Source organism: Leucopleurus acutus (genome assembly GCF_964270905.1).
Source record: "Leucopleurus acutus genome assembly, chromosome: 17".
Taxonomy (NCBI): domain Eukaryota; kingdom Metazoa; phylum Chordata; class Mammalia; order Artiodactyla; family Delphinidae; genus Leucopleurus; species Leucopleurus acutus.
Window position 1 is genome coordinate 28,358,603 of NC_139159.1, and position 26,772 is coordinate 28,385,374.

A 26,772-nucleotide genomic window follows, 5' to 3' on the forward strand; every position below is an offset into this window, starting at 1 on the left:
TAATCTATGGAATATAACCCTGCATTTGGTCCGAGTCACTGAAATATTTGCAAAGGATCCTAAAGCTCGAAAAGAGCAGACAGCAGAAACCGCCCAATCAAGGTAAGTGACCGAAGGCTAATCTCTTGTGGCTCCACGGACCCAGCGGCTCAGAAATTGATGGCCACACGGCAGGGTTTTTCCTGCCCTGAAGCCCTTGTTTCCTCCCGGCGTTGCTGCGGGAGGTCGCCGCTCCCGGGGTCGGCTCGCCAACAGCAGGGAGGCAAGTGTGAAACCCAGTCACCGACGCTGCCCTCCTCTCCGCTCGCCCCTCCTTCCTACAGAAAAATGCGTTTCCAAGCAACGGCGGGCCGCGGCGTCACTTCCTGCCATTTAAACTCGGGTCCCCACCCCTAGCCGCCCCTTCTTCTCGCTTCCACTCCCCCTCCCCTCGATCGTGGGCTTCCTTCTCGCGTCCCCAGGCTCGGGGAGGGGGCGGAGGCCCGGCGCGCCGAGCGGCCCCCAGGCGGGTGGGCGCAGCGCACCTGTTGTTTGCAGGAGCCCGCGACCCTTCGTCCCGCCCTCGGCGGGCGGCGACGGCAGCGGCCGCCGCGGAGCCGACCCGGCAGGTGGCCGAGCGCGGGGGCCGCACCACCGCGGCGCGGGGACGCGATGGCGGCGGCCGAGCCCGCGGGCTCCGGGCAGCCGGCGCCGCAGGGCCAGGGGCAGGGCCAGCGGCCGCAGCCGCAGCAGTCCCAGGCGCAGCCCCCGCCGCCGCCGCCGCCGCCTCTCGGGGGCGGCGGGGGCGGCAGCAGCAGGCACGAGAAGAGCCTGGGACTGCTCACCACCAAGTTCGTGTCGCTGCTTCAGGAGGCCAAGGACGGCGTCCTGGATCTCAAAGCGGTGAGTGCGGGAGGCGGGGAGGGGGCGGACTTCCGAGCCCGCGGTCCTGGGAGAAGACCACCCCCTTGTCGCGTGGGTTGGGCGGCGCGGCGTGGACGCGCATCCCGGAGACCGGGAAACCCGCGAGCAGGGGCCACGTGGCCGGCGCCCAGGCCCTGGACGCCGGGATGGGGGAGGGACGCGGGACCAGGATGGCCCGGACCGACCGCGTTAACCAATGGGGCCCGGCGCTGCGCCGGGCTCTCGACAAAGAGCCCAGGAGCTCGGGCGCGCCCGCGTGGCTTCAGGCTCTGGGCGTAGGGACCCGAGGGCGACCGAGTGTCCTTGTTGCTCCGCGTCCACCTGTGGCAGAGCCGCAGGGGTTACCAGGGCGCTTTGCCCCGAGGCACCCTTGGGATTGATTTTGCTGTTGGGAATTGATGGTTTTAATAGGCGATTCTTGCTGAGACCGTGTTTCGGTTGTTTAAAACGAACAAGCAAACAAAATCCGATTTTGCCACCTCTTCTGGATGACACACACACAAAAAGGTGAACTCTTCAGCCCTCCCCGTTAAAACAATAATAGTAATTTAAAAAACCTCTTCCTTGTGCACTTCTTTTCATCATCCTGATGATTAAGAGGGATATTTGACTTGTGACTTAATTTGGTATCTGATATAAATTTCTAAAAGCGAGATTTGCCATCACACGAAAAGGGGGTGTTTTATAATTTTCACCCCAAAAGATGGAAGCGCTCAGTAAACTCCTATTTCACGAGACCGTGTGCTTCGTCTTTTACTACAGTTTGGAATTTTCAAACAGCAACATGCATCAAAAGCTGTTCCGTTAAACAAAATGACTTAACCGTTCAAGGCAGGACTTGGAAGGATTCCACAGCGCTGAGGAACAGCGCTGTGATCACACTTGAATTAAAATTCAGCCAGCACACGCAGTTTAAGTAAGAAGTAAAGCAATAAAAACAAAAATTACTAACGAGTCAGTAATCACTGCAGAGGATTGGTCCCAGCACCTAGGGGAGGGTCAGGACCACCTTTCCTAGCTTGAGAGTGTGACTGCAGTCATCAGGGCAGTGCCTAAAGTAACAGAAGCAGCATCTGAGCAGGAGAGCATCTTCTAGTTCTCCCTGACCTGAACTCACAAAGGCCAACTTGATGGCCTCTGCTAGGGGCCCTCCTCTCAGTGTAGTGCAGGAGGTGAGGTATGTCACTGAATGCCGTCTCCTTTCCCTGGGTGTTCAGTATGTGATTGTTGAAATATCTGAATTGTTCTAGTTTATACAAATGAGGCACGATGCACATATTTTGCATTTCCGGAAGTAGTTTCTACTCTCTTCTTTTTGAAGTGTTACTCCTAGAATTTTCCCACACCCTTGGAAATTCTTGTTCTCGTTTTTTTTTTCCCCCACCCACTCTTTCCTCCATACCTCCCTCCCTGAAAGTGCTTTACGGCATATATAGTATTTAAATTGTTGTGAACTAAATTGGATTCTGTTTAAAGAATTTCACAGGAAGTCATGAGGTCATCAGTGAAAGCCAGGGATGTTACAAAGCATAGCTTGCAAACTACTATTCAAAATCTAGAAGTTCAGTTGTAGCCTGTGACTTCAGTAAGGAATCAGGAAAGTTTGGGATTTTCCAGATGAAACTGAACTCTGAGGGCTGACTGTGAAGGCCTCTGCAACTTGCCTTGGAATGGTGGAACTTTGCCCTTGCTTTCCCCTAAGTTCTTTGGCTTCTTCCTGCTTCATCTGTGGCCACATTTTGCTGTCCAGAAGTCACAGAGGCAATGAGTGGGAAATGGAGTTTAATATATCATAACAACATTGTTTCATCCATCCTATCTTAAAAGTTCAAAGGTTTCTGCAGTGACATTAGGTCTCATTATATTAATGACATTTTAGTTGTAGAGAACAGTTTGAGTATCATTCTTTTTCACATAAATATGGATAGATATCATTTATTTACATATGTTTACTTATATATATGTGTAAAATCTTATATTGTAAAAATCTTATATTGAAATATTTCCAATGATGTTTCTTATTGTACACCATAGTAAAAGATCATAAAGACTTTTTCTGACGTGTTGAAGATGGATTAACACTGACAATTATAAAGTTTCTCTAATTTGAAATTATAAAATCACATTTTTACCTTATATTCTTACTTGGGGGTGGTGTATTTCAGCATAAGTTATTGGTACTTTTGCATTATACACTTGATATTTTTTAAGAAGCAATTAATGAAACATCATTTTTGTGAATATCATGAATATAAAAAATATCAGCCATCACATCCAAATATCTTAGATATCCATAATATATCCAAACCACTTAGATGCTATTTCTTTTCTAACTTGTGACATATACTACTGAAGAATAAGAACATAATGCTGTATCTTAGTGATACATTTCTTAGTAATTTAACTAATTGAGGACATAGCTTAACAAAACAAATTCTAATAATTTGTTACAATAGTGGGAGTGGGGTAGTTACTCTCTCTTTATTCTAGTGAGATGACAAGTTATGTCATGGTCCTTTCCAGTTATGTGGTTTGCCAATTTATGCTGTTAGTAGCTGACATTTATTGAGAGCTTAGTATGTGCCAGGCATTTAACATATATTAACTAATTTTATCATCCTAACAGTTGAAATTTGGACTTACGATCCCCATTTCACAGATGAGAAAATGATAGGTTAAGTAACTTGCCCAATGTCACACAGTAGAAAGTCACAGCTATGACTTGAAACTAGACCATATTTTCTTATTCTCTGTGCTATACTGACTTTCAGTATTCCTAAAAAAAAATAATTTCTTAAATTTTTCATCTGTGTAGGGCATGGAATCTTTCTTGTAAAGAAAAATGCATGATTATTTTTATACCTCTACTCATGATAGAAGAGAAGGTATTGAGCTTCTGCATTAAAATGAGGATATTAATGACAAATTCATATTACTTCACAAATTAAACTAGGGTTCTATTTTTATAGAACTAAACATTTAAGTAAGTTAGGATAGTCATGACTATATGTGTTGTTTTGAAAATTCCTATTAATTTATAACTGAGTTTCTAGATTTGCCATTTTGATGCCACCTTCAAGTTTTTAAAGTATGCTCAAGATTCCTTATCTTGTTTGTTATAATTGTTCAAGTTACCAATTGCCTGAACGATACCTGGATTAATATGATAAAATATTTATGGTGTTTCTTATCTCACAGGTCCCTGACTCATACCCATTTATGATTTGCTGATTAATACACACTGTGGAAGAAATAAATAATCTAAGGTCTTAGATTGTGATGTCACAGAATAAAGCAAGGATTATCCTAAGGAGAGAGATATGAGTAGGAGAGCCAGAACTGCAGTGCATGCTTAAAAATTCTCAGGACAATTTCACTTCTGAGTATATACTCCAAAGAATTGCAAACAGGGTCTTGAACAGTTATTTGTATACCTATGTTCATAGCAGCATTATTCACAATAGCTAAAAGGTGGACACAACCCAAGGGTCCATCAACAAATGAGTAGATAAGCAAAATGTGGTATATACATATAATGGAAGATTATGCAGCCTTAAAAAGGAAGGAATTTCTGATACATACATAGATGAACCTTGAATACATTAAGCTAGTCACAAAAAGACAAATGCTGTATGATTCCACTTTATGAAGTAACTGGAGCAGTCAAGTTCATAGAGACAGAAGGTAGAGGAGTGGTTGCTGGGGGAGGAGGGAATGGGAAGTTGTTGCTTCTTTGGCGTTTGGGGCTGAATTGTGTTCCCTCAAAATCCATATGTTGAAGTCTTAACCCCCAGTAGTCAGAGTGTGATTATATTTGGAGATAGAGCCTTCAAAGAGATGATTAAGTTAAAATGAGGCCACCAGGGTAAGCACTAAGCCAATCTGACTGGTGTCCTTGTAAGAAGAGGAAATTTGGACCCACAGACACTAGGGATGCCTGTGCACAGAGGGGAGCCCATGTGAGGACACAATGTGGGAGACCATCTGCAAGCCAAGGAGAGAGGCTTCAGAAGAAATCAAACTCGCCAACACCTTGATCTTAGACTTCAGGCTTCCAAAACTGTGACAAAATAAATTTATGTTGTTTGAACCACCCAGTCTGTGGTATTTTTATTATGCAGCCCTAGCAAACTAATGCTGTGTGTATAGAGTTTCAGTTTTGCAAGATTAGAAGAGTTCTGGAGATTGGTTGCACAACAACGTGAAGGTACTTAAAACTACTGAATTGTACACTTAAAAAATGGTTATGATGCCAATTTTCTATTATGTGTATTTTACTGCAATTAAAAAAAATAAAACAATACTGCAGTACCACTACATACCTAATAGAATGGCAAAATTCCAAAACACTAACAACACCAAATGTTGGCAAGAATGTGGAGCAACAGGAACTGTCTGTCGTTCACTATTGGTGGGAATGCAACATGTTGCAGAAGTTTCTTAAAAAACTGAACATACTTTTACTGTATGATCCAGCTGTCACACTACTTGGTATTTACCCAAAGGAGTTGAAAACTTATGTTCAGACAAAAATCTGCACATGGATATTTATAGCAGCTTGATTCATAATTGCCAAAACTTGGAAGCAACCAAGATGTCCCTCCGTAGGTGAATGAATGAATAAACTATGGTACATCCAGACAATGGAATAGTATTCAGTGCTGAAAAATATGAGTCATTACCATGAAAAGACAAGGAGGAACCTTAGATGCATATTACTAAGTGAGAGAAGCCAGTCTGAAAAGGCTACATCCTATATAACTCCTACTATATAACATTCTGGAAAACACAAAACAATGGAGACAGCAAAAGATCAGGGGTTAGGGGAGTAAGTTGAACAAGTGGAACACAGGATTTTTAGGGCAGTGAAACTACTCTGTACAATACTATAATGGTGGATACATGTCTATACATTTATTAAAACCCACAGAATGTACAACACGGACAGTGAACCCTAATGTAAGCTATGGACTTTGGGTGGTTATGATGTGTCAGTGTAGGTTCATCAGTTGTAATGAATGTATCACTCTGATGAGGGATGTTGATAGTGGGGGAGGCTGTGCATGTGTGGGGGCAGGAGATTTATGGAAAATCTCTATTACTCAGTTTTGCTGTGAACCTCAAGCTACTCTAAAAAATAAAATATATTAAAGATGCATATATAAAGCTTCTCTGGATACATCTATTCCAGGGTCTAATTATTAAACATCTGTTAAATACAAGATGCATGACCAAATGGGAAAAGAAAATTCTTAGGAGACTAAAGCTCTACAACACTAATAAAAATGATTACTAGTAGCTAATACTAAGTGACTGACACTATGCCAGATGCTTTACTTGTATTAGCGCATTTAATTCTTGTAACAAAACTCTAAGGGAGATATTACATCTCCATTTTGCTGATTAGGAAATTGAGGCTTAATGACGTTATCTGGTTACAGCCAATATCCACAGTAAAGGAGATAAGAGCCCAGATAGTCTGATGTCAGAATTGATGCTATGCTAAGCAAAGTGTACCTACCTCTGAAGTTTTGGTATAATGTGAAGAACAACTTTTCTAGAGAAAAAGAAAGTAAAAAAAAAAAAAAGCCAGCCATCGCATTTTTCAGTTCTGGACAGGATAAATGGGCATATAGCTAAGACAGTACTAGTGAGTTCTTGGTCTTGATTCTGCCACCTATCAGCAGTGTGTCACCTATCAGCAGTGTGTCTTGGGCATGTTCCACATCTTTTATATCTTATCCTTAAAGTGGAAGGAAGAAGGGATGAGCCACCGTAAGTGGTGGCAGTAGTTGTGAACTGAGAAGCCCCAGGCAGATTTTATTTTCGTGCTAAGCTGTACAGTCTCTCCACCCTCACACTTCAAGAAAGGGATTCCACCAGCTTTCTCAATGTGTAGACCAATGGTCAAATATGTCAGCATCTTCTGGATCTTTAAAAAAAAAAAAAGATTCTAATGTCAGACCTGGGAAATCAGGTTCTGTAGGGCCAGGGGATGAGCCTAGGAATCTGCATTTTAAATACATACCCCAGGTAGTTTTGATACCTACTGACATCTGAGAACCATGGAATGAGCTCTACTGCCTCTTCTTTTTCAATCATATTATTCACGCATCAAAAAGAACTGTCCTGGTAGTAGAAGGAATTAATGTCAAACAGAGTTGACCCTTTAGGAGTTCACTAAGATTGATGAGAGCTACTCTTGGGGAAATGTTGGAGGCTAGGGATGGAAGAAATTCCCCATTTAATTGCTCTGGAATAGTCTCTGCTCATGTCTGAATGGCAGCATATTACGGCATTCAAATCTTACATTACTAATTAAGGGACCTAATTTCTAGTGGAAATGAGTAAGCTTTGAGAGTCATTTCTATAATGGAATAAAGTAAAATCCACTTTTACAGTAAAATTCTGTTTTACTTACAGGGGAATAGGAAAGTTATAAAATTTTTAAATTTTGGATTTAATTTTTAAAAAGAGCAAGGTCAGGGCTTCCCTGGTGGCGCAGTGGTTGAGAGTCCGCCTGCCGATGCAGGGGACACGGGTTCGTGCCCCGGTCCGGGAAGATCCCACGTGCCGCGGAGCGGCTGGGCCCGTGAGCCATGGCCGCTGAGCCTTCGGGTCCGGAGCCTGTGCTCCGCAACGGGAGAGGCCACAACAGTGAGAGACCCGCGTACCGCAAAAAAAAAAAAAAAAAAAAAAAAAAAAAAAAAAAAAGAGCAAGGTCAGTGCAGCTGTAGCTCATCTTCATCATCTGTGTTCCAGGGGACTGAGCAGTGAATGAGATGATGCGAGGGCCTCCATCACTGGGAAAGATTCTTTCCTTGAATGGAGAGTATGTGTAGGCAGGACTGTAGACATTTTAGGAAGATTCTCACAAGGATAAGAGTAAGGAGTGTCTAGTTGAGACCCTCAGGTAACTGAGAGATTTCATTAGCAGAGTGCCCAAGTATTTTAGTTGAGCTTTTGCTGATTTTATGCATCATTTTCTTTTTATAAATATATTAAAATTTTAAAGGTAACTTAATAGACTAGAAATACATTTTGAATTGCTATCTTACAAAGGGAAAAAATAACACAGAAAGCGTAACAAATCCGTAAAAAAGGATGAAAAGGTAAAAGCATTAAAGCATAATATACAGAAAACATCAAATGAGTGATAATTGAAACCTGCTAGTTTCTCCAGTATGTGAATGTATCCGATTCCTTTTTCTTTTTAATAAAGTTGTTTAGATGAAAAACTTCAGGCATCCATTGTGTACAAGAAAAGCACCAAGAAAGAAAAGGACTCAAAAATTTTAAATTGAGGTATACCAGGCAAAGGAGAAGAGGAAGAAATCAGGAGTGAAAGTACTAATTTCCAGAGAATGTCTACCTTAATATCAAGTGCACTCAATGGTATAAACTGATATTTTTAAGAATGAGATTATAATCTAGGGATGAATCATAAAAGTCAGTGTTTAAATAGTGCCTCTCAGTGTGAATCACATGTCCATTTGTCTGGATGTATGTATTATGTTATGCCATTTCTTGAGTATGGTAAGTATTGACATGGTAAATATTTCTTATAAATACATTTCTTTTAGATTTTGCCATTTAAGGCTAACTTTCCCCAATTATTAGTCCATGAGTCTCCCTTTATGTCTTAAACTTAATATGTTTGTACAAGGGAGGGTATGTTTTTCTGATTTACCTTTTTAAACTTAAAATATATCTGTTGAAATAGCATACAAATAGTAGAAAACTTGGAAAAAATTAATATAGTCCAGAATAAAAATTACCCAGTATGCCACCACCCCAAGAGAGCCACTATTTTCAATTTTCAGTATTTTCCCAATTTGTTACACCTTTTCATAGCTGAGATCAAACTTTTATTTTCCCAAATTATAAACATAAATTGTGAGGGCCTCAACTTAGATCTATCATATTATCCAGAATTCACCATTGTTTTAGGTTGGTAATGTATTAGTTGTTTCTAGGTTTTGTTCTATCTCATTCAATAAATATAACTTAACCAATGTGTGCCCTAGCCCCTTCCTTTAGTAGCTTACAGCTTATGGTTGTGGGGAAAAGTGAGGGAAATGGGAGTTGGACACTTTCACACTGTAAGGTGGTATGGAAGCACCTGCTGAGCCCTGGTGACCGGTGATGTGGGAGCCATTGACGGCTCCAGGGAGCAGTGAGAGTGGAGCTGGGACTAAGGGACTCAAAAAGTCAGGTGACATTGATATATGTAAAATTTAAGAATTTAAGGTCGTGTTGCTCCTCTACTTAGAACAACATCCAGTGCCTATAGGACCCTGTCTCTTCTGGGAGTCCTTCCCTTCTTCTCGCACACTCGCCCCTTCCATGGCTCCAGTTCTTCTAATGCTTCACACACCCTCTGCTCTCCACCTTATGGCTGCTGCACAGGGCTTTCCTTCTGCCTGGAGCACATTTACACACACACACACACACACACACACACACACAGACACTCTCTCCCTTACTTGACTGGCCATTTCTCTAAACCCTCTGGTCTCAGTTTAAATGTTTCCTTGTCTTAGATGCTTGGTAGGTAGAATATGACTCCCGAAAGATACCCATGGCCTAATTCCTGGGACCTATGAATCTGTTCAGTTAAGGGGAATTAAGGTTAAAGTTGCTAATCAGCTGACGTTAAGATGGGGAGGTTTTTCTGAATTATGATAATTATAAGGGTCTTTAAAAGTGGAAGAGGGAAGCAGAAGAGAGAGGGCCAGAGAGATGGCAGTATGGAAGGACTTGGCCCGACCATTGCTCGAGGAAAGGAACCACTAGCCAAGGAATGCTGCAGACTCTAGAAGCTGGGGCATCCAGAAGGAACACGCCCTTACCTTGATCCAAACTCAGTGAGACTCGTTTTGGACTTCTGATTTACCGAACTATAAGATAATAAATTTGTGTTGTTTTAAGTCACTAAATTTGTGATAATTTTGACAGCAGCCATAGGAAACTGATGCAGATGCATCTCCTGACTCTTCCTCTTAATCTAAAGTGGCTGAAGTTGATTCCCGTTTATTCTGTTGCTCCGTTATCTGTTCTTTTCCTTAATACCCCTTATCACAAGATGGGATTGTTTCTTCATTTATTTATTTGCCTGTGTGCCCTTCTAGACCAAGTGCTCTGTGAGGCGAGGGACTGTGTCTTGTGTGTTACCAGTACTGATCCAGCCAGTCTGTTGTAAGCTTTCGACAAATAGAATGGATGTGATCAGATTTGCATTAGATGAAAAGGCATTCCCAGCAAGACAGCAAGTGCCAGAGCCATGAGGCCAGAGAAAGAAATGGTACATTTGCAAAGCTATAAATTAGATGACTGTTGAATTTAGAGAACAAGGTTGTAATTTAGGCAAGATTACAGGCTTGAACTAAGGTAGAGCAGTGGAAATATAAAGAAGTGGGGAGATAAGATGTTTCATTGTAGAAGTGACAGAACTTGGTTGCTGAGTCTATAGGAAAAGGAATCATGGATGACTGCCAGGTCATGGCGTGGTCAACTGAGTGGATGGTGGTGGTTTTCACTTAGGAATTACGAAAAGAGGAAAGGAATTTGGAGGAAAGGGAAGTTCAGTTCTGGGCATGCATGAGACGCCTATAGGCCATCCTTGAGTAGATATTTGGCAGCCTGTGGGAATTATGAATCTGGAGCCCAAGAAGAAGACCAGGGCTACCAGTTTGATCTGGAAATGATTGGTTTATGAGGTATGTAAGGGAGAAGGTTTAGAGTGGAAAGAGGAGTAAGAATGGAAGTTGGGCCAACACTCAGTTCAGGAACAGCAGAGAAAAAGGAGACTTGAGAAGAAACAGCCCGAGACTGAGGAGGAAGAACCTATGGGTTGTGGTGACAGCAAGGCCAGGGAACAGTGCTTTAGGAAGGAGAGAACCAGAGTCAAGTGCTGCAGAGGATGCAAGACTTTGTAGCATCCACTGGATTTAGCAACAGAGGTCCAGGAAACATTTTTGGCATTTAGACATTTTTAAATTATTTCTGCTTCTGATAATCTATACTAAAGAATTACTAGATCAAAGGATCATAAAAATGTAAAACCTTTGATGGATGTTGCCAAATTGCTTTACAAAAAGATGGTACTTATACTCCACTAGCAGCATATAATCATGACCAGCTACCTCACCACATCAGAAATAGCATTTTGCAACGGCTAAAAGCATACACCCCGGGTTCACATCCTGACTTTACCATACCATTTCGGTGGCCTTGGACAAGTTACTGAGCTTCACTTTCCTCTTTTGCAAAAATGGTGACAATAGTAGTATCTATCTCATGTGATTATCATTATAGGAATGGCTAAAGTGAGTTTTTACTTTTAAAACACTTAAACAGTACCCGGCACATAGTAAGTGCTGTTTCCAGGTGTTTGTTAGATAAGTGATGGATAGATAGAATGAATCAATATTGGGTATTCTGATGTTTTCATATTCTACAAATTTGAAAGGTGATGAATAACAGTATCTCTGTTTTTTAAGTCAACTTTGTAAAGGCATAATTTCCACCCATTAAATGCTCCCATTTTAACTGTACAGTTCGGTGAGTTTTGACAAATGCTTGTACCTGTAACCACCACTACAACCAGATGTGTAACATTTCCATCACCCAAAACAGCTCCCTTTTGCCTTCTCCCAGCCAAACTCCAGCCTCCCCACCCCGCCAAGCAAGCATTGCTCTGTTTTCTTTTCCATGGATTAAAACGACCTTTGCTAAAGTTTCATGGTAATGCACTCATACAGTATGTGCTCTGGGTTTAGCTTCTTTCACTCAGCATGATGTTTTGGAGATTCACGCCCATTGTTACCTGTACCAATAGTTCATTCCTTTCTGTCCCTGATTGGTATTTCGTTTTGTGGATATAGTACACTTTGCTTATCCATTCACCTGCTGCTCCCAATTTTGGGCTTTTATGAATATTCAGGTACAATTCTCTGTGTAGACGTATATTTTCATTGTTTCAATTTGCATTTCTTTTTTTTTTTTTTTTTTTGGTACACGGGCCTCTCAGTGTTGTGGCCTCACCCGTTGCGGAGCACAGGCTCCGGACTCGCAGGCTCAGCGGCCATGGCTCATGGGCCCAGCCGCTCCGCGGCATATGGGATCTTCCCGGACCGGGACACGAACCCGTGTCCCCTGCATCGGCAGGCAGACTCTCAACCACTGCGCCACCAGGGAAGCCCTAAATTTGCATTTCTTTATTATTCTTTTGCTAACTCATTAAAAGTTTGAAAACTTTTTCAAGAATGTTAACAAATTTTTGGTGTGAAATTTATCTTTTGTCCATGTTTTAATTCATGGTCTTCATACTTTCTTTTACTGAGTTTTAATTATTGAGATAGTCAAATCTTTATCTTTTCATTTTTATTTCTTCTATAGATTTGACATTTAGAAGTTCTTGGTGAAGGAAATTTTTGACATTTTGATGTATATACATATGCGTGTCTGTGTGGGTGTGTGTATGTGTGTTTGAGACAGAGATGCCCCAGTTATTTGGGGGGGTTTAATCAGTTTTCAGAATAGGCCGCTGGTCACAGTTGTGAAGGAAGTTGACCTGAAAATTGAGTTTAACTCAGTCATTGGTCACATTCAACTGTAATCCCTTTGAGATTTTTGGATTTATTTTAAAATCCACATCTGACTAGTATATTCTTCTTGATAATGACAAGTCCAGGTATTCTGAAACCGTTGTTTATCCTTTAGATAATGAGATTTTGTCCATAGCTGAGTTTTCTGATTACCTAAGGGTTTATGTCTATTAATAACATTATTTCTTATAAAAGAACATTTAACCATTTTGGTTTGAAAATTTTCCAAAATGCATTACACATGTCTTTGTGCTTGATTTTATTCTTTTGGTAACTTGGGATAGTCATGATGAATATGATTTTTTGTATCCTTTGGAGGTGATAACCTCAAAGCTTTTCTAAGTATGTTGGATTACTGCCGTGTCCAGTGACCTCAGCTTTGTCTGCTTAGTGAGTTTTTTATCCTTGCTATAATTTCTGCCACATCCCTTGATTGCTGCTTAGGTACCTCGCCAGTGTCCCAGATGGTACTTCCAGTTTTCTCGTGGATGTTGAAATTAAATATCCCCACTGTTAGGAATCATAGAAGAGAAGGAGTAAATAGGATCCAAATGGCGTGAACTATTTGAGTAATAAAACATACCTTTTTATATCTATTTTTGCTTCTGCAGAAGCCCTTTTTCCTACTTCATTGTGCTTGACTGTGTTCTGAAGTGTTACAGTTAGTGAGTTACACCAGATAAGTAAGTAAATGTGGTCTGTTACGTTCCATGATACACTTTTCAAAGAACAATGTTTTCTTACTATAGGTGAGAAATTGGATCTATAATAGTGATAATGGCTAACACGAATGTAATACTCGTGATGTATGAGGCACTCTCGTAAGTGTTTCAAATATACTCATTTAATCTTCACAACAACAGTATCTTAACTGTTATCTTACAGGCTAGCCCGTGTTCCTAACTTCTGTGTCACTTCTTTGGTTCCTAACTTCTAACCATCAGGATGATAGAAAATGTGCAGATACAAATAAATCCCAGTGGTAGAATAGCAGATGCATGCTTAATTTTGCTCCTGTTTTAGAAACTTAACACATATGAGAATTACAAAGCATGCATTTGGGGACTTAGGCAAGCAATCTCTAGAGCTGAGTTTCAGCAGGCTTTTCCTACTTAAATAGATATTTTATCAAGTGTCTTCTTTTTTCTTTTGAGAAATCTTGGGTGACTTGAGTAAGGCAGTACAAATGAAGTTTCTTTTCAAAAGCTTATGCAGAGTTTATTAAAAAAATTTAAGAATTAGAACAAATTTAAAGCTTATACACTTAGAAATATCATACAGAGTAGTAGTTAGTTTGAGGTAGTGAAAGCACTGCAGATTTTTTTAGGAGAGATTTCTTCGGGGGAGGTTTACTCATTAAAACACTTGTGTGCTTAGCGCTGCTTCTGGAGGAAGCCCTTTGTAGCCTTAAAGTAAGTTATTTATTTTTGGGGTATTTAATTTCCTTCCTGATGTAACATCCTCTACAGATGCATTGAAAGCACACAGCAGCCTCCTCCAGGAACTCTTTCCTGTTTTGCCCCCACCTCCAGTAATCTCTCTTTTTTCAGTCTCCTATAACACTTTGTCTCTACTTTACAGGACTGTTTCATTTTTTCATGCTCATTCTGCCAGGTGTTAGCCATGGTCCCGAAGACTTAGACATGCTTACAGTTTTTTTGTTACTGGTTATTATTTTTGAATAAATAAATAAGTGGAAATGAAGATCTTTCTGCCTTTTCAGACCATTTTATACACTCTAGATGGAACCACCTGCAGACTAGTGGTACTCGAATTGCTACTCAGTGCATTTGTACAGCTTGGGAACTTATGACGGTCCACCAGTCTTTTAAAATAATAGAAGTCCATTTGAAAATGTTTTGCCACAAATTTATTTCATGAATATATAATTAATGCCAGATTCCACCTGATTATTCATTAGCCTTCTGAGTCTGTTTCCTATAAAACAGGGAGAATGATACCTACTTTACAAAGCAGTTGTGAGCATTAAGTTAGATAACATCTTTGAAAGATCCTATTACACAATTATCCAATTACTGGCTTATAAATGGTTCTTCTTAACTGTGGGTTGAAATCAAACATTCTACATCTCAATTATCTTTAACAGTGTTTGAAATTAGCTAGTAATCTTACCATGAGATAAAGCAACATACCATCGAGCACAGTTTTTTTTAAATTCTCATTAAAATATTTCATAGGCAACCTTGGTGTATTACCTGGGGTCCTTCCACCTTATATTCAGGATCCCATCACTTGGGCATGTCTGTATGCATGTGTATATAACTAACTGATGTTTTGTAGTGGTTTTTTTTTTTTTTTTTTTTTTTTACCATGCCGTGCAGCATGCGGGATCTTAGTTCCCCGACCAGGGATCAAACCTGTGCCCCCTGCAGTGGAAGCGCAGAGTGTTAACCACTGGGCCACCAGGAAAGTCCCTTGTAGTGTTTGTATGGCACAATTTTGATTTTTGGATGTGCCCCTCCTCACTGTAACGTTAGTCTCTGTAGCACAGTAGCTAAGACATTGAGTGCACGTGTGTCAACAGTTGTTGTCCTGGAAGAGAGTAAAGTACCTGCTTTACAGATGGAGAACCTGAAAGACAGGATGTTTCCAGAGTTACTGTGTTTATGTCAGCCCTTTTGAATGAAGCATCAGGCTGCACCGGAAGAACATCCTTGAGCAAATGAGCCGCAACTAATCCTAACCCAAATAAAGCTACCACATAATTTCTCTCCCTCCCAGAATTAACACTGGTCTTAGTGGACTCATTTGTTCAAGTGAAGGGGTGGGGCCAGAAAATTCTTAAAGCCCTTTTTAGCACTTATATGTGATCCCTCTCAGCTCTTAGGTTTTATTTGACTTGTCCACCTCTTAAAAGCATCACAAGTTTTAATTTTGTTCCACCTGTGGATATCAGTTTGTTCACTATTGGTGACATATTTTTAGAAAAGAGTTTAATATTTGGAGGGGAGATCTATGTCTTTCAGAGGGTTATGTTTGTTTTTCCTGAAAAAGTGAGCATCTAATGGATGCTTCCCTATGGCTATATAGGTCAGGTCCTAGAATAATAAATGTAAACTTTTAAAGTAAATTTGATGCATACTCATGTGCATTCAACAGCCACAGTGCCAGCATGGGATGAGGATGCACCCATTTTGTTCTCTGCCTGTCCCTTGACAACACCCCAGCCTTTCTGCAGGGCAGCAGGAAAATGCACAGTGATTCTGATGGCTCTCACTTTAAATTCAGGACCACTAACTTGAACAGGACCATAGTGAGGTCCAGCATTCCTTCTACATTACTTATTCTCTGGCTTTCCTAGATGAGGATTTCACACTTCTCCTCTCAACCACTAAACCCCCCTCCCCCTTCACTCCTCCACTCCCACCTCCACTGATGAGAAAAAAAAAGCAACCAGAAGGAAGTGTCTAACCTCTCCCCTTACCTTGTCTACTATCGTACCCACAGCTGCACTTGGGCACTCTGATGAGCTTCAGTTATTAATATGCCCTCTTATTATGTAAGGCTGATCCTCAGCTAGTCTGATTCACATCCCCCCTTGCCTACTTACTGCTGTTTCTTTATTGGTTGCCCCTTCTCTCTCCTGCATCATGAATTATCCCTCCTCCCCCTTTACTGGCTCATTCCTATCAGCATACTCGCATGTTGAAATTGCTCCACCTTTAAAAGAAAAGAGAAATGAAGGGAAAAAAAAAACTTCCTGGGGAAACCCCACAATTCCCTATATCTACTGCCCCATTTCTGTTCCTCTTTGCAGCAGAAATCTTCAGAAGAGCTGTCCACTCCAGCTTTCCTTCCATTCTGTCCTGGAATCTCTCCATGAAGGCTTTCTACTCCACCACTCTGTCAAAACGGCGCCGACCAAGGTCACTCGTGATCTTTCCAAAGTCTAATCCATGGATCAGGTCTCAGTGAATCAGGTCTCCCTGCCAGCGATACTTAACATGGTCACTCTTTCTTACACTCTTCCCTTGGCTTCCAAGACCCCACTCTTCCTACTTCTCTTACTTCAGTGGCAGGTTGCCCCTCATTTCTCGGATCTTAAATACTGGCGAACCCCAGGGTTGGCCCTTAGACATCTTCTCCTTCTATGCTCACCTCCTAGGTGAATCCAGTAGGTTCCATCCAGGGTCCTAAAATGTCTTCTTTACTGATGGCTTCTGAATTTGTATCTCTAGCTTAGACTTCTCCCCTAACCCACACACTCCCAATGTCCAGTGGCCTTCTTGATTTCTCCCCCCTGGAAGTCAACATGTCCAAAGCCGTGTTCCTGATTTTCAGTGTCCCAAACCTATTCCTCCTGCAACCTTCCTCATCTCCAGTTGCTCATGTCAAAAGCCAAGGAGTTACTCTTGATTCCTTTCTCAGGATCGCCTGCTTGCTGTACCTTAAAAATAGATCCTAAATACCATATATTAATGCATATATATGGAATCTAGAAAAATGGTACTGATGAACCTAGTGGCAGGGCAGGAATAGAGACACTGACGTAGAGAACCGACTTGTGGACACAGTGGGGGAAGGGGAGGCTGGGACGAATTGAGAGAGTAGCATTGACATATGTACCCTATCATGTGTAAAACAGATAGCTAGTGGGAAGCTGCTGTATAGCACAGAGAGATTAGCTCGGTGCTTTGAGACGACCTAGAGGGGTGGGATGGGGAGGGTGGGAGAGAGGCTCAAGAGTGGGGGGATATGTGTATACATATAGCTGATTCACTTTGTTGTACAGCAGAAACAAACACAATGTTGTAAAGCAATTACAAATTATAATCCAATAAAGCTGTAAAAAAATTTTAAAAAGCTCTAAAAAATACAGATCCTGAATCTCACCACTTCTCACAATCTCCACAGCTACCCCCTCCCCCAAGCCATGGCCATCTCTTGAATGGATTATTGCCATTGCTTTCTCACTGGCTTCTTTTCTTTCATCCAGAGCAGCCCGAGAGAACCTTTGAAAATGTGGAGCCAAATCATTATGTGCTCAGAGCCTTCCAGTGACTTTCTGTTTTACTGGGGGTAAAAGCTGAAGTCTTTACAGTGTCCTGCAAGACCCCAGTGATCTGGCCCCTTGCTACCTCTTCCAGGTTATCATCTTTGTCTCCCTGTCTCTCTTCCCCTTCCCCTTTCTTCCTCCTCTTGTTACACACCCCCTTCCCATTTTCCCTCTCAATCACTATTCTGGCCACACTGGCCTGCCCGCCTTTTCTTGAAGGACCTAAGCATCTCCCACTTCAGAGCCTTTGCACTTACTGCCAGGTGTTCCCAGGGGTCACTTCATTCCGTTCAAATGTCGCCTTATCAGGGAGCTCTTCTCTGAAAATCCTGTTAAATATAGCACCTTCCTACATGCATTCCTCCTAACATAATTATTTGTACATTATTAACTCCCTGACCTCAAAAGAGGGAGTGCTGTGGGCTACTTCATTCTGTCACCACTGTATCCTTAAGACCCAGATGAGCCTGGCACCCCGTGAGTGCTGAACGAATGAATGAAGGTGGTGGTGATTCATTGTATGATTTTATTAAGTACAAAGGTCTTGGATTACTTAATAAAACTTTAAGAATTCACACGCAACTTTTAAAAACACTACATAAAATATGATAGGTTCGTATACATGCAAACTCTAACTTACCCACGATCTCTTGTTTCAACCTGTATTTGATGATGAGGCAGTTACTTACCAATATTTAAATTATGCAGCAGACACTGTGCTAAGATTATTCAGTTTAATCCCCACAATTCAGCATGTGTTGTTATCCATTTTCCAAAAAGGAAGTGAAGTTTAATGAGTTTGAAGCCAACTGAAGACAGGAAGTGGCAGGGCTGGGGTTGGATCGTGGTGTGCCTAGCTCCAGAACCTGACTTCAGAAGGATGATGCGGCTGCTAAAATAAAAGCTTCCTGGAGATCCTTTTTTTTTTTTTTTTTTTAAATTACATGATTTCTTTTAATTTTCACAAGTGTCTTTTTTTTTTTTAACATCTTTATTGGAGTATAATTGCTTTACAATGGTATGTTAGTTTCAGCTTCACAACAAAATGAATCAGTTATATATATACATATATTCCCATATCTCTTCCCGCTTGCGTCTCCCTCCCTCCCACCCTCCCTATCCCACCACTCCAGGCGGTCACAAAGCACCGAGCTGATCTCCCTGTGCTATGCGGCTGCTTCCCACTAGTTATCTACCTTACATTTGGTAGTGTATATATGTCCATGCCTCTTTATCGCTTTGTCACCGTTTACCCTTCCCCCTCCCCATAGCCTCAAGTCCATTCTCTAGTAAGTCTGTGTCTTTATTCCTGTTTCACCCCTAGGTTTTTCATGACTTTTTTTTTTTTAAATTCCATATATATGTGTTAGCATACGGTATTTGTCTCTCTCTTTCTGACTTACTTCACTCTGTATGACAGACTCTAGGTCTATCCACCTCATTACAAATAGCTCAATTTCGTCTCTTTTTATGGCTGAGTAATATTCCATTGTATATATGTGCCACATCTTCTTTATCCATTCATCCGATGATGGACACTTAGGTTGTTTCCATCTCTGGGCTATTGTAAATAGAGCTGCAATGAACATTTTGGTACATGACTCTTTTTGAATTATGGTTTTCTCAGGGTATATGCCCAGTAGTGGGATTGCTGGGTCATATGGTAGTTCTATTTGTAGCTTTTTAAGGAACCTCCATACTGTTCTCCACAGTGGCTGTATCAATTTACATTCCCACCAACAGTGTAAGAGGGTTCCCTTTTCTCCACACCCTCTCCAGCATTTATTGTTTCTAGATTTTTTGATGATGGCCATTCTGACTGGTGTGAGATGATATCTCATTGTAGTTTTGATTTGCATTTCTCTCATGATTAGTGATGTTGAGCATTCTTTCATGTGTTTGTTGGCACTCTGTATATCTTCTTTGGAGAAATGTCTATTTAGGTCTTCTGCCCACTTTTGGATTGGGTTGTTTGTTTTTTTGTTATTAAGCTGCATGAGCTGCTTATAAATTTTGGAGATCAATCCTTTGTCAGTTGCTTCATTTGCAAATATTTTCTCCCATTCTGAGGGTTGTCTTTTGGTCTTCTTTATGGTTTCCTTTGCTGCGCAAAAGCTTTTAAGCTTCATTAGGTCCCATTTGTTTACTCTTGCTTTTATTTCCATTTCTCTAGGAGGTGGGTCAAAAAGGACCTTGCTGTGATTTATGTCATAGAGTGTTCTACCTATGTTTTCCTCTAAGAGTTTGATAGTTTCTGGCCTTACATTTAGGTCTTTAATCCATTTTGAGCTTATTTTTGTGTATGGTGTTAGGGAGTGATCTAATTTCATACTTTTAAATGTAGCTGTCCAGTTTTCCCAGCACCACTTATTGAAGAGGCTGTCCTTTCTCCACTGTACATTTCTGCCTCCTTTGTCAAAGATAAGGTGACCATATGTGCGTGGGTTTATCTCTGGGCTTTCTTTCCTGTTCCATTGATCTATCTTTCTGTTTTTGTGCCAGTACCATACCGTCTTGATAACTGTAGCTTTGTAGTATAGTCTGAAGTCTGGGAGCCTGATTCCTCCAGTTCCTTCTTTCGTTCTCAAGATTGCTTTGGCTATTCGGGGTCTTTTGTGTTTCCATACAAATTGCAAAATTTTTTGTTCTAGTTCTGTGAAAAATGCCAGTGGTAGTTTGATAGGGATTGCATTGAATCTATAGATTGCTTTGGGTAGTAGAGTCATTTTCACAATGTTGATTCTTCCAATCCAAGAACATGGTATATCTCTCCATCTATTTGTATCATCTTTGATTTCTTTCATCCGTGTCTTATAATTTTCTGCATACAGATCTTTTGTCTCCTTAGGTAGGTTTATTCCTAGATATTTTATTCTTTTTGTTGCAATGGTAAATGGGAGTGTTTTCTTGATTTCACTTTCAGATTTTTCATCATTAGTATATAGGAATGCCAGAGATTTCTGTGCATTAATTTTGTATCCTGCCACTTTACCAAATTCATTGATTAGCTCTAGTAGTTTTCTGGTAGCATCTTTAGGGTTCTCTATGTATAGGATCATGTCATCTGCAAACAGTGACAGCTTTACTTCTTCTTTTCCAATTTGGATTCCTTTTATTTCCTTTTCTTCTCTGATTGCTGTGGCTAAAACTTCCAAAACTATGTTGAATAAGAGTGGTGAGAGTGGGCAACCTTGTCTTGTTCCTGATCTTAGTGGAAATGCTTTCAGTTTTTCACCATTGAGGATGATGTTTGCTGTGGGCTTGTCATATATGGCCTTTATTATGTTGAGGAAAGTTCCCTCTATGCCTACTTTCTGCAGGGTTTTTATCATAAATGGGTGTTGAATTTTGTCAAAAGCTTTCTCTGCATCTATTGAGATGATCATATGGTTTTTCTCCTTCAGTTTGTTAATATGGTTTATCACATTGATAGATTTGCGTATATTGAAGAATCCTTGCATTCCTGGAATAAACCCCACTTGATCATGGTGTATGATCCTTTTAATGTGCTGTTGGATTCTGTTTGCTAGTATTTTGTTGAGGATTTTTGCATCTATGTTCATCAGTGATATTGGCCTGTAGTTTTCTTTCTTTGTGACATCCTTGTCTGGTTTTGGTATCAAGGTGATGGTGGCCTCGTAGAAGGAGTTTGGGAGTGTTCCTCCCTCTGCTATATTTTGGAAGAGTTTGAGAAGGATAGGTGTTAGCTCTTCTCTAAATGTTTGATAGAATTCGCCTGTGAAGCCATCTGGTCCTGGGCTTTTCTTTGTTGGAAGATTTTTAATAACAGTTTCAATTTCAGTGCTTGTGATTGGTCTGTTCATATTTTCTATTTCTTCCTGATTCAGTCTTGGCAGGTTGTGCATTTCTAAGAATTTGTCCATTTCTTCCAGATTGTCCATTTTATTGGCATAGAGTTGCTTGTAGTAATCTCTCATGATCTCTTTTATTTCTGCAGTGTCAGTTGTTACCTCTCCTTTTTCATTTCTAATTCTATTGATTTGAGTCTTCTCCCTTTTTTTCTTGATGAGTCTGGCTAGTGGTTTATCTATTTTGTTTATCTTCTCAAAGAACCAGCTTTTAGTTTTATTGATCTTTGCTATTGTTTCCTTCATTTCTTTTTCATTTATTTCTGATCTGATTTTTATGATTTCTTTCCTTCTGCTAGCTTTGGGGTTTTTTTGTTCTTCTTTCTCTAATTGCTTGAGGTGCAAGGTTAGGTTGTTTATTCGAGATGTTTCCTGCTTCTTAAGATGGGCTTGTATTGCTATAAACTTCCCCCTTAGAACTGCTTTTGCTGCATCCCACAGGTATTGGGTTGTTGTGTCTCCATTGTCATTTGTTTCTAGGTATTTTTTGATTTCCTCTTTGATTTCTTCAGTGATCACTTCATTATTAAGTAGTGTATTGTTTAGCCTCCATGTGTTTGTATTTTTTACAGATCTTTTCCTGTAATTGATATCTAGTCTCATGGCGTTGTGGTCAGAAAAGATACTTGATACAATTTCAATTTTCTTAAATTTACCAAGGCTTGATTTGTGACCCAAGATATGATCTATCCTGGAGAATGTTCCATGAGCACTTGAGAAAAATGTGTATTCTGTTGTTTTTGGATGGAATGTCCTATAAATATCAATTAACTCCATCTCGTTTAATGTATCATTTAAAGCTTGTGTTTCCTTATTTATTTTCATTTTGGATGATCTGTCCATTGGTGAAAGTGGGGTGTTAAAGTCCCCTACTATGAATGTGTTACTGTCGATTTCCCCTTTTATGGTTGTCAGTATTTGCCTTATGTATTGAGGTGCACCTATGTTGGGTGCATAAATATTTACAATTGTTATATCTTCCTCTTGGATCGATCCCTTGATCATTATGTAGTGTCCTTCTTTGTCTCTTCTAATAGTCTTTGTTTTAAAGTCTATTTTGTCTGATATGAGAATTGCTACTCCAGCTTTCTTTTGGTTTCCATTTGCATGAAATACCTTTTTCCATCCCCTTACTTTCAGTCTGTATGTGTCTCTAGGTCTGAAGTGGGTCTCTTGTAGACAGCAAATATATGGGTCTTGTTTTTGTATCCATTCAGCCAATCTGTGTCTTTTGGTGGGAGCATTTAGTCCATTTACATTTAAGGTAATTATCGATATGTGTGTTCCTATTCCCATTTTCTTAATTGTTTTGGGTTCGTTATTGTAGGTCCTTTCCTTCTTTTGTGTTTCTTGCCTAGAGAAGTTCCTTTAGCAGTTGTTGTAGAGCTGGTTTGGTGGTGCTGAACTCTCTCAGCTTTTGCTTGTCTGTAAAGGTTTTAATTTCTCCATCAAATCTGAATGAGATCCTTGCTGGGTAGAGTAATCTTGGTTGCAGGTTTTTCTCCTTCAACACTTTCAATATGTCCTGCCACTCCCTTCTGGCTTGCAGAGTTTCTGCTGAAAGATCAGCTGTTAACCTTATGGGGATTCCCTTGTGTGTTATTTGTTGTTTTTCCCTTGCTGCTTTTAATATGTTTTCTTTGTATTTAATTTTTGACAGTTTGATTAATATGTGTCTTGGCGTATTTCTCCTTGGATTTATCCTGTATGGGACTCTCTGTGCTTCCTGGACTTGATTAACTATTTCCTTTCCCATATTAGGGAAGTTTTCAACTATAATCTCTTCAAATATTTTCTCAGTCCCTTTCTTTTTCTTTTCTTCTTCTGGAACCCCTATAATTCGAATGTTGGTGCGTTTAATGTTGTCCCAGAGGTCTCTGAGACTGTCCTCAGTTCTTTTCATTCTTTTTTCTTTATTCTGCTCTGCAGTAGTTATTTCCACTATTTTATCTTCCAGGTCACTTATCCATTCTTCTGCCTCAGTTATTCTGCTATTGATCCCATCTAGAGTACTTTTAATTTCATTTATTGTGTTGTTCATCGTTGCTTGTTTCATCTTTAGTTCTTCTAGGTCCTTGTTAACTGATTCTTGCAATTTGTCCATTCTATTGTCCATTCTATCTCCAAGATTTCGGATCAACCTTACTATCATTATTCTGAATTCTTTTTCAGGTAGACTGCCTATTTCCTCTTCATTTGTTAGGTCTGGTGGGTTTTTATCTTGCTCCTTCATCTGCTCTGTGTTTTTCTGTCTTTTCATTTTGCTTATCTTACTGTGTTTGGGGTCTCCTTTTTTTTTTTTTTTTGCAGGCTGAAGGTTCATAGTTCCTGTTGTTTTTTGTGTCTGTCCCCAGTGGATAAGGTTGGTTCAGTGGGTTGTGTAGGCTTCCTGGTGGAGGGTACTAGTGCCTGTGTTCTGGTGTATGAGGCTGGATCTTGTCTTTCTGGTGGGCAGGTCCACGTCTGGTGGTGTGTTTTGGGGTGTCTGTAGACTTATTATGATTTTGGGCAGCCTCTCTGCTAATGGGTGGGGTTGTGTTCCTGTCTTGCTAGTTGTTTGGCATAGGATGTCCAGCACTGTAGCTTGCTGGTCGTTGAGTGAAGCTGGGTGCTGGTGTTGAGATGGAGATCTCTCGGAGATTTTTGCTGTTTGATATTATGTGCAGCTGGGAGGCCTCTTGTGGACCAGTGTCCTGAAGTTGGCTCTCCCACCTCAGAGGCACAGCACTGAGTCCTGGCTGCAGCACCAAGAGCCTTTCATCCACAGGGCTCCTTAATTTGGGATGATTCGTTGTCTATTCATGTATTCCACAGATGCAGGGTACATCAAGTTGATTGTGGAGCTTTAATCCGCTGCTCCTGAGGCTGCTGGGAGAGATTTCCCTTTCTCTTCTTTGTTCTCACAGTTCCCAGGGGCTCAGTTTTGGATTTGGCCCCGCCTGTGCGTGTAGGTCGCCGGAGGGCATCTGTTCTTTGCTCAGACAGGACGGGGTTAAAGGAGCCGCTGATTCGGAGGCTCTGGCTCACCCAGGCCGGGGGGTAGGGAGGGTCACGGAGTGCGGGGCGGGCCTACAGCGGCAGAGGCCGGCGTGACGCTGCAGCCTGAGGCGCGCCGTGCGCTCTCCCAGGGGAGCCGTCCCCGGATCCCGGGACCCCGGTAGCGGCGGGCTGCACAGGCTCCCCGGAAGGGCGTGTGGCTAGTGACCTGCGCTCGCACACAGGCCTCCTGGCAGCGGCAGCAGCGGCCTTAGCGTCCCATGTCCGTCTCTGGGCTCCGCACTCTTAGCCGCGGCTCGCGCCCGTCCCCTGAGCTCTCCCAAGCAGCGTTCCCAATCCCCCCTCCTCGTGCACCAGGAAACAAAGAGGGACGTAAAAGTCTCTTGCCTCTTCGGCAGGTCCAGACCCCTCCCCGGACTCTCTCCCGGCCAGCCGCGGCGCACCAGCGCCCTGCAGGCTGTGTTCACGCCGCCAACCTCAGTCCTCTCCCAGCACTCCGACAAAAGCCGGAGCCTCAGCTCCCAGTCCCGCCCGCCCCGGCGGGCGAGCAGACAAGCCTCTCGGCTGGTGAGTGCCGGTCGGCCCGATCCTCTGCGCTGGAATCTGTCCGCTTTGCCCTCCGCACCCCTGTTGCTGTGCTCTCCTCCGCGGCTCCCAAGCTCCCCCACTCCGCCTCCCGAAGTCTCCACCCGCGAAGGGGCTTCCTAGTATATGGACACTTTTCCTCCTTCACAGCTCTCTCCCGCTGGTACAGGACCCGTCCCTATCCTTTTGTCTCTGTTTATTTTTTTCTTTTGCTCTAACCAGGTACGTGGGGGGTTCCTTGCCTTTTGGGAGGTCTGAGGTCTTCTGCCAGCGTTCAGTAGGTGCTCCGTAGGAGTTGTTCCACGCGTAGATGTATTTCTGGTGTATCTGTGGAGAGGAAGGTGATCTCCGCGTCTTACTCTTCCGCCATCTTCCCGGAAGTCCCGGAGATCCTTTTTAATATTGGTCATGTATATATATTTAAATAGAAAGATATTTAAGAAATAATGCTTAGATTTGGAAATCAAGTGTTTAATTTTATAATTGTTATGCAGTAATAAATTATAAATGAGATACTTTTTTACAAATTTTGAGCTAAAAGTGAGATTTCATGGCTCTTTGCCCAGTGACCTAGAATAGCTGTGTGATCTGGTTCATACAAACATATTGTAATACCCTACCTGGTGAGCTGTTGCTGTGGTTGTGACGGCTTTTGTGTGTGAGTCTGTAGCTACGGATAACACAGAGCTGGCTTGGAGTGCTGTGGGCTACTTCTCAAGAGGGAAGTGAGACATTAATTCACAAGTTAAGATTTTACAGTTAGCTTTGCGGTAGATGATTGCTCTTCAGAAAGACAGCCTCACACTCAAGGACAGAAACTCTATGATGGTAGGTGAAACAGAGAGGAAATTGCTAAATACAAGGAAGAGGATATCAATGAAACAATGCCTAGTCCTCTTTTTCATTTGCTCGTTTTCTAGAAGAGATGGAGCCAAACTCTAGTCAGAGTTGGGGGTTCAAACAGCCTCTCGCTCTGGTTCTTCCTTCTCTCTGCCACTTCCTACTTACCCTCCTAGTCCACTGTTTGAGGTATGAATCCCCTTCCCGAAGACCTGTGTGATTGGACAACAGTAACCGGTATTTTTGGTAACACAACGACTAGATTGATAGAACCGATATTTCACTTACAGATTCCACATGCCTGTGAAGCCAGCAGTTGCTGTTGGTTGCACATACCCCCTGTGGAAGGAAACAAGCCCTGGGGTAGTTGGTAACTAACTATATGAAACGAAATCTTGTACATATGTACTGAATATTGTCAGTAAGGACATAAATGTGTTTTTTCATTACTACCATGAATCTTAAAATGTGACTCCACATTCAAGATAGTCTGTTGTCTAATCCATTCTGAAAAAAGAGCTATAAGGTAACCTCGTCTTAGAGGTTCTGTTTGTACTATTGGGGAACAAATGTCAGACATGTGAGTGAGAACTAGTTAGAAGAACTGTCCAGCATTCCTCAATTCATTCATGACATGACAGCATTAATTATTTTCATTGGTCTTACCTAATGTGAGTGAAACTACCAAGCTTTTGTGTTTGCTAGTACCAAAACCTTGTGCTATAGATTTTGATTTCTTGTAGATTTTATGCTTTGTGTTGGGATGGCATGATCATTCCTCTCTTTTCACTGTGAGTTTAAAAAATGCAGGCTGTGTATTTCAAGGTATTACAGTGTGTGTATAATTCAGAATTTTCCCCCAAGTATCTTGACTTCATTATTTAAAAGCTGCTGACATATAATTTTTCAAAGTTTTAAAAAGTAATTAAGGCTGATTTTAGACAAGACTGTT

The 26,772-nt window shown here is 41.4% G+C and overlaps 1 protein-coding gene across 2 annotated transcripts in view; it reads left to right on the top strand.

Annotated features, from left to right (window-relative positions):
- Nucleotides 1–651: 651 nt before the first annotated feature.
- E2F5 (E2F transcription factor 5) overlaps nucleotides 652–26,772 on the top strand; it is a gene marked incomplete at its 5' end in the record, with an annotated part of 35,376 nt that continues 9,255 nt past the window's right edge. For both annotated transcript variants that reach the window (XM_082858841.1, XM_082858840.1), the window contains one exon: nucleotides 652–882. In XM_082858841.1, the coding sequence (XP_082714967.1) occupies nucleotides 652–882 (231 nt within the window). The remainder of the gene's footprint in view (nucleotides 883–26,772) is intronic.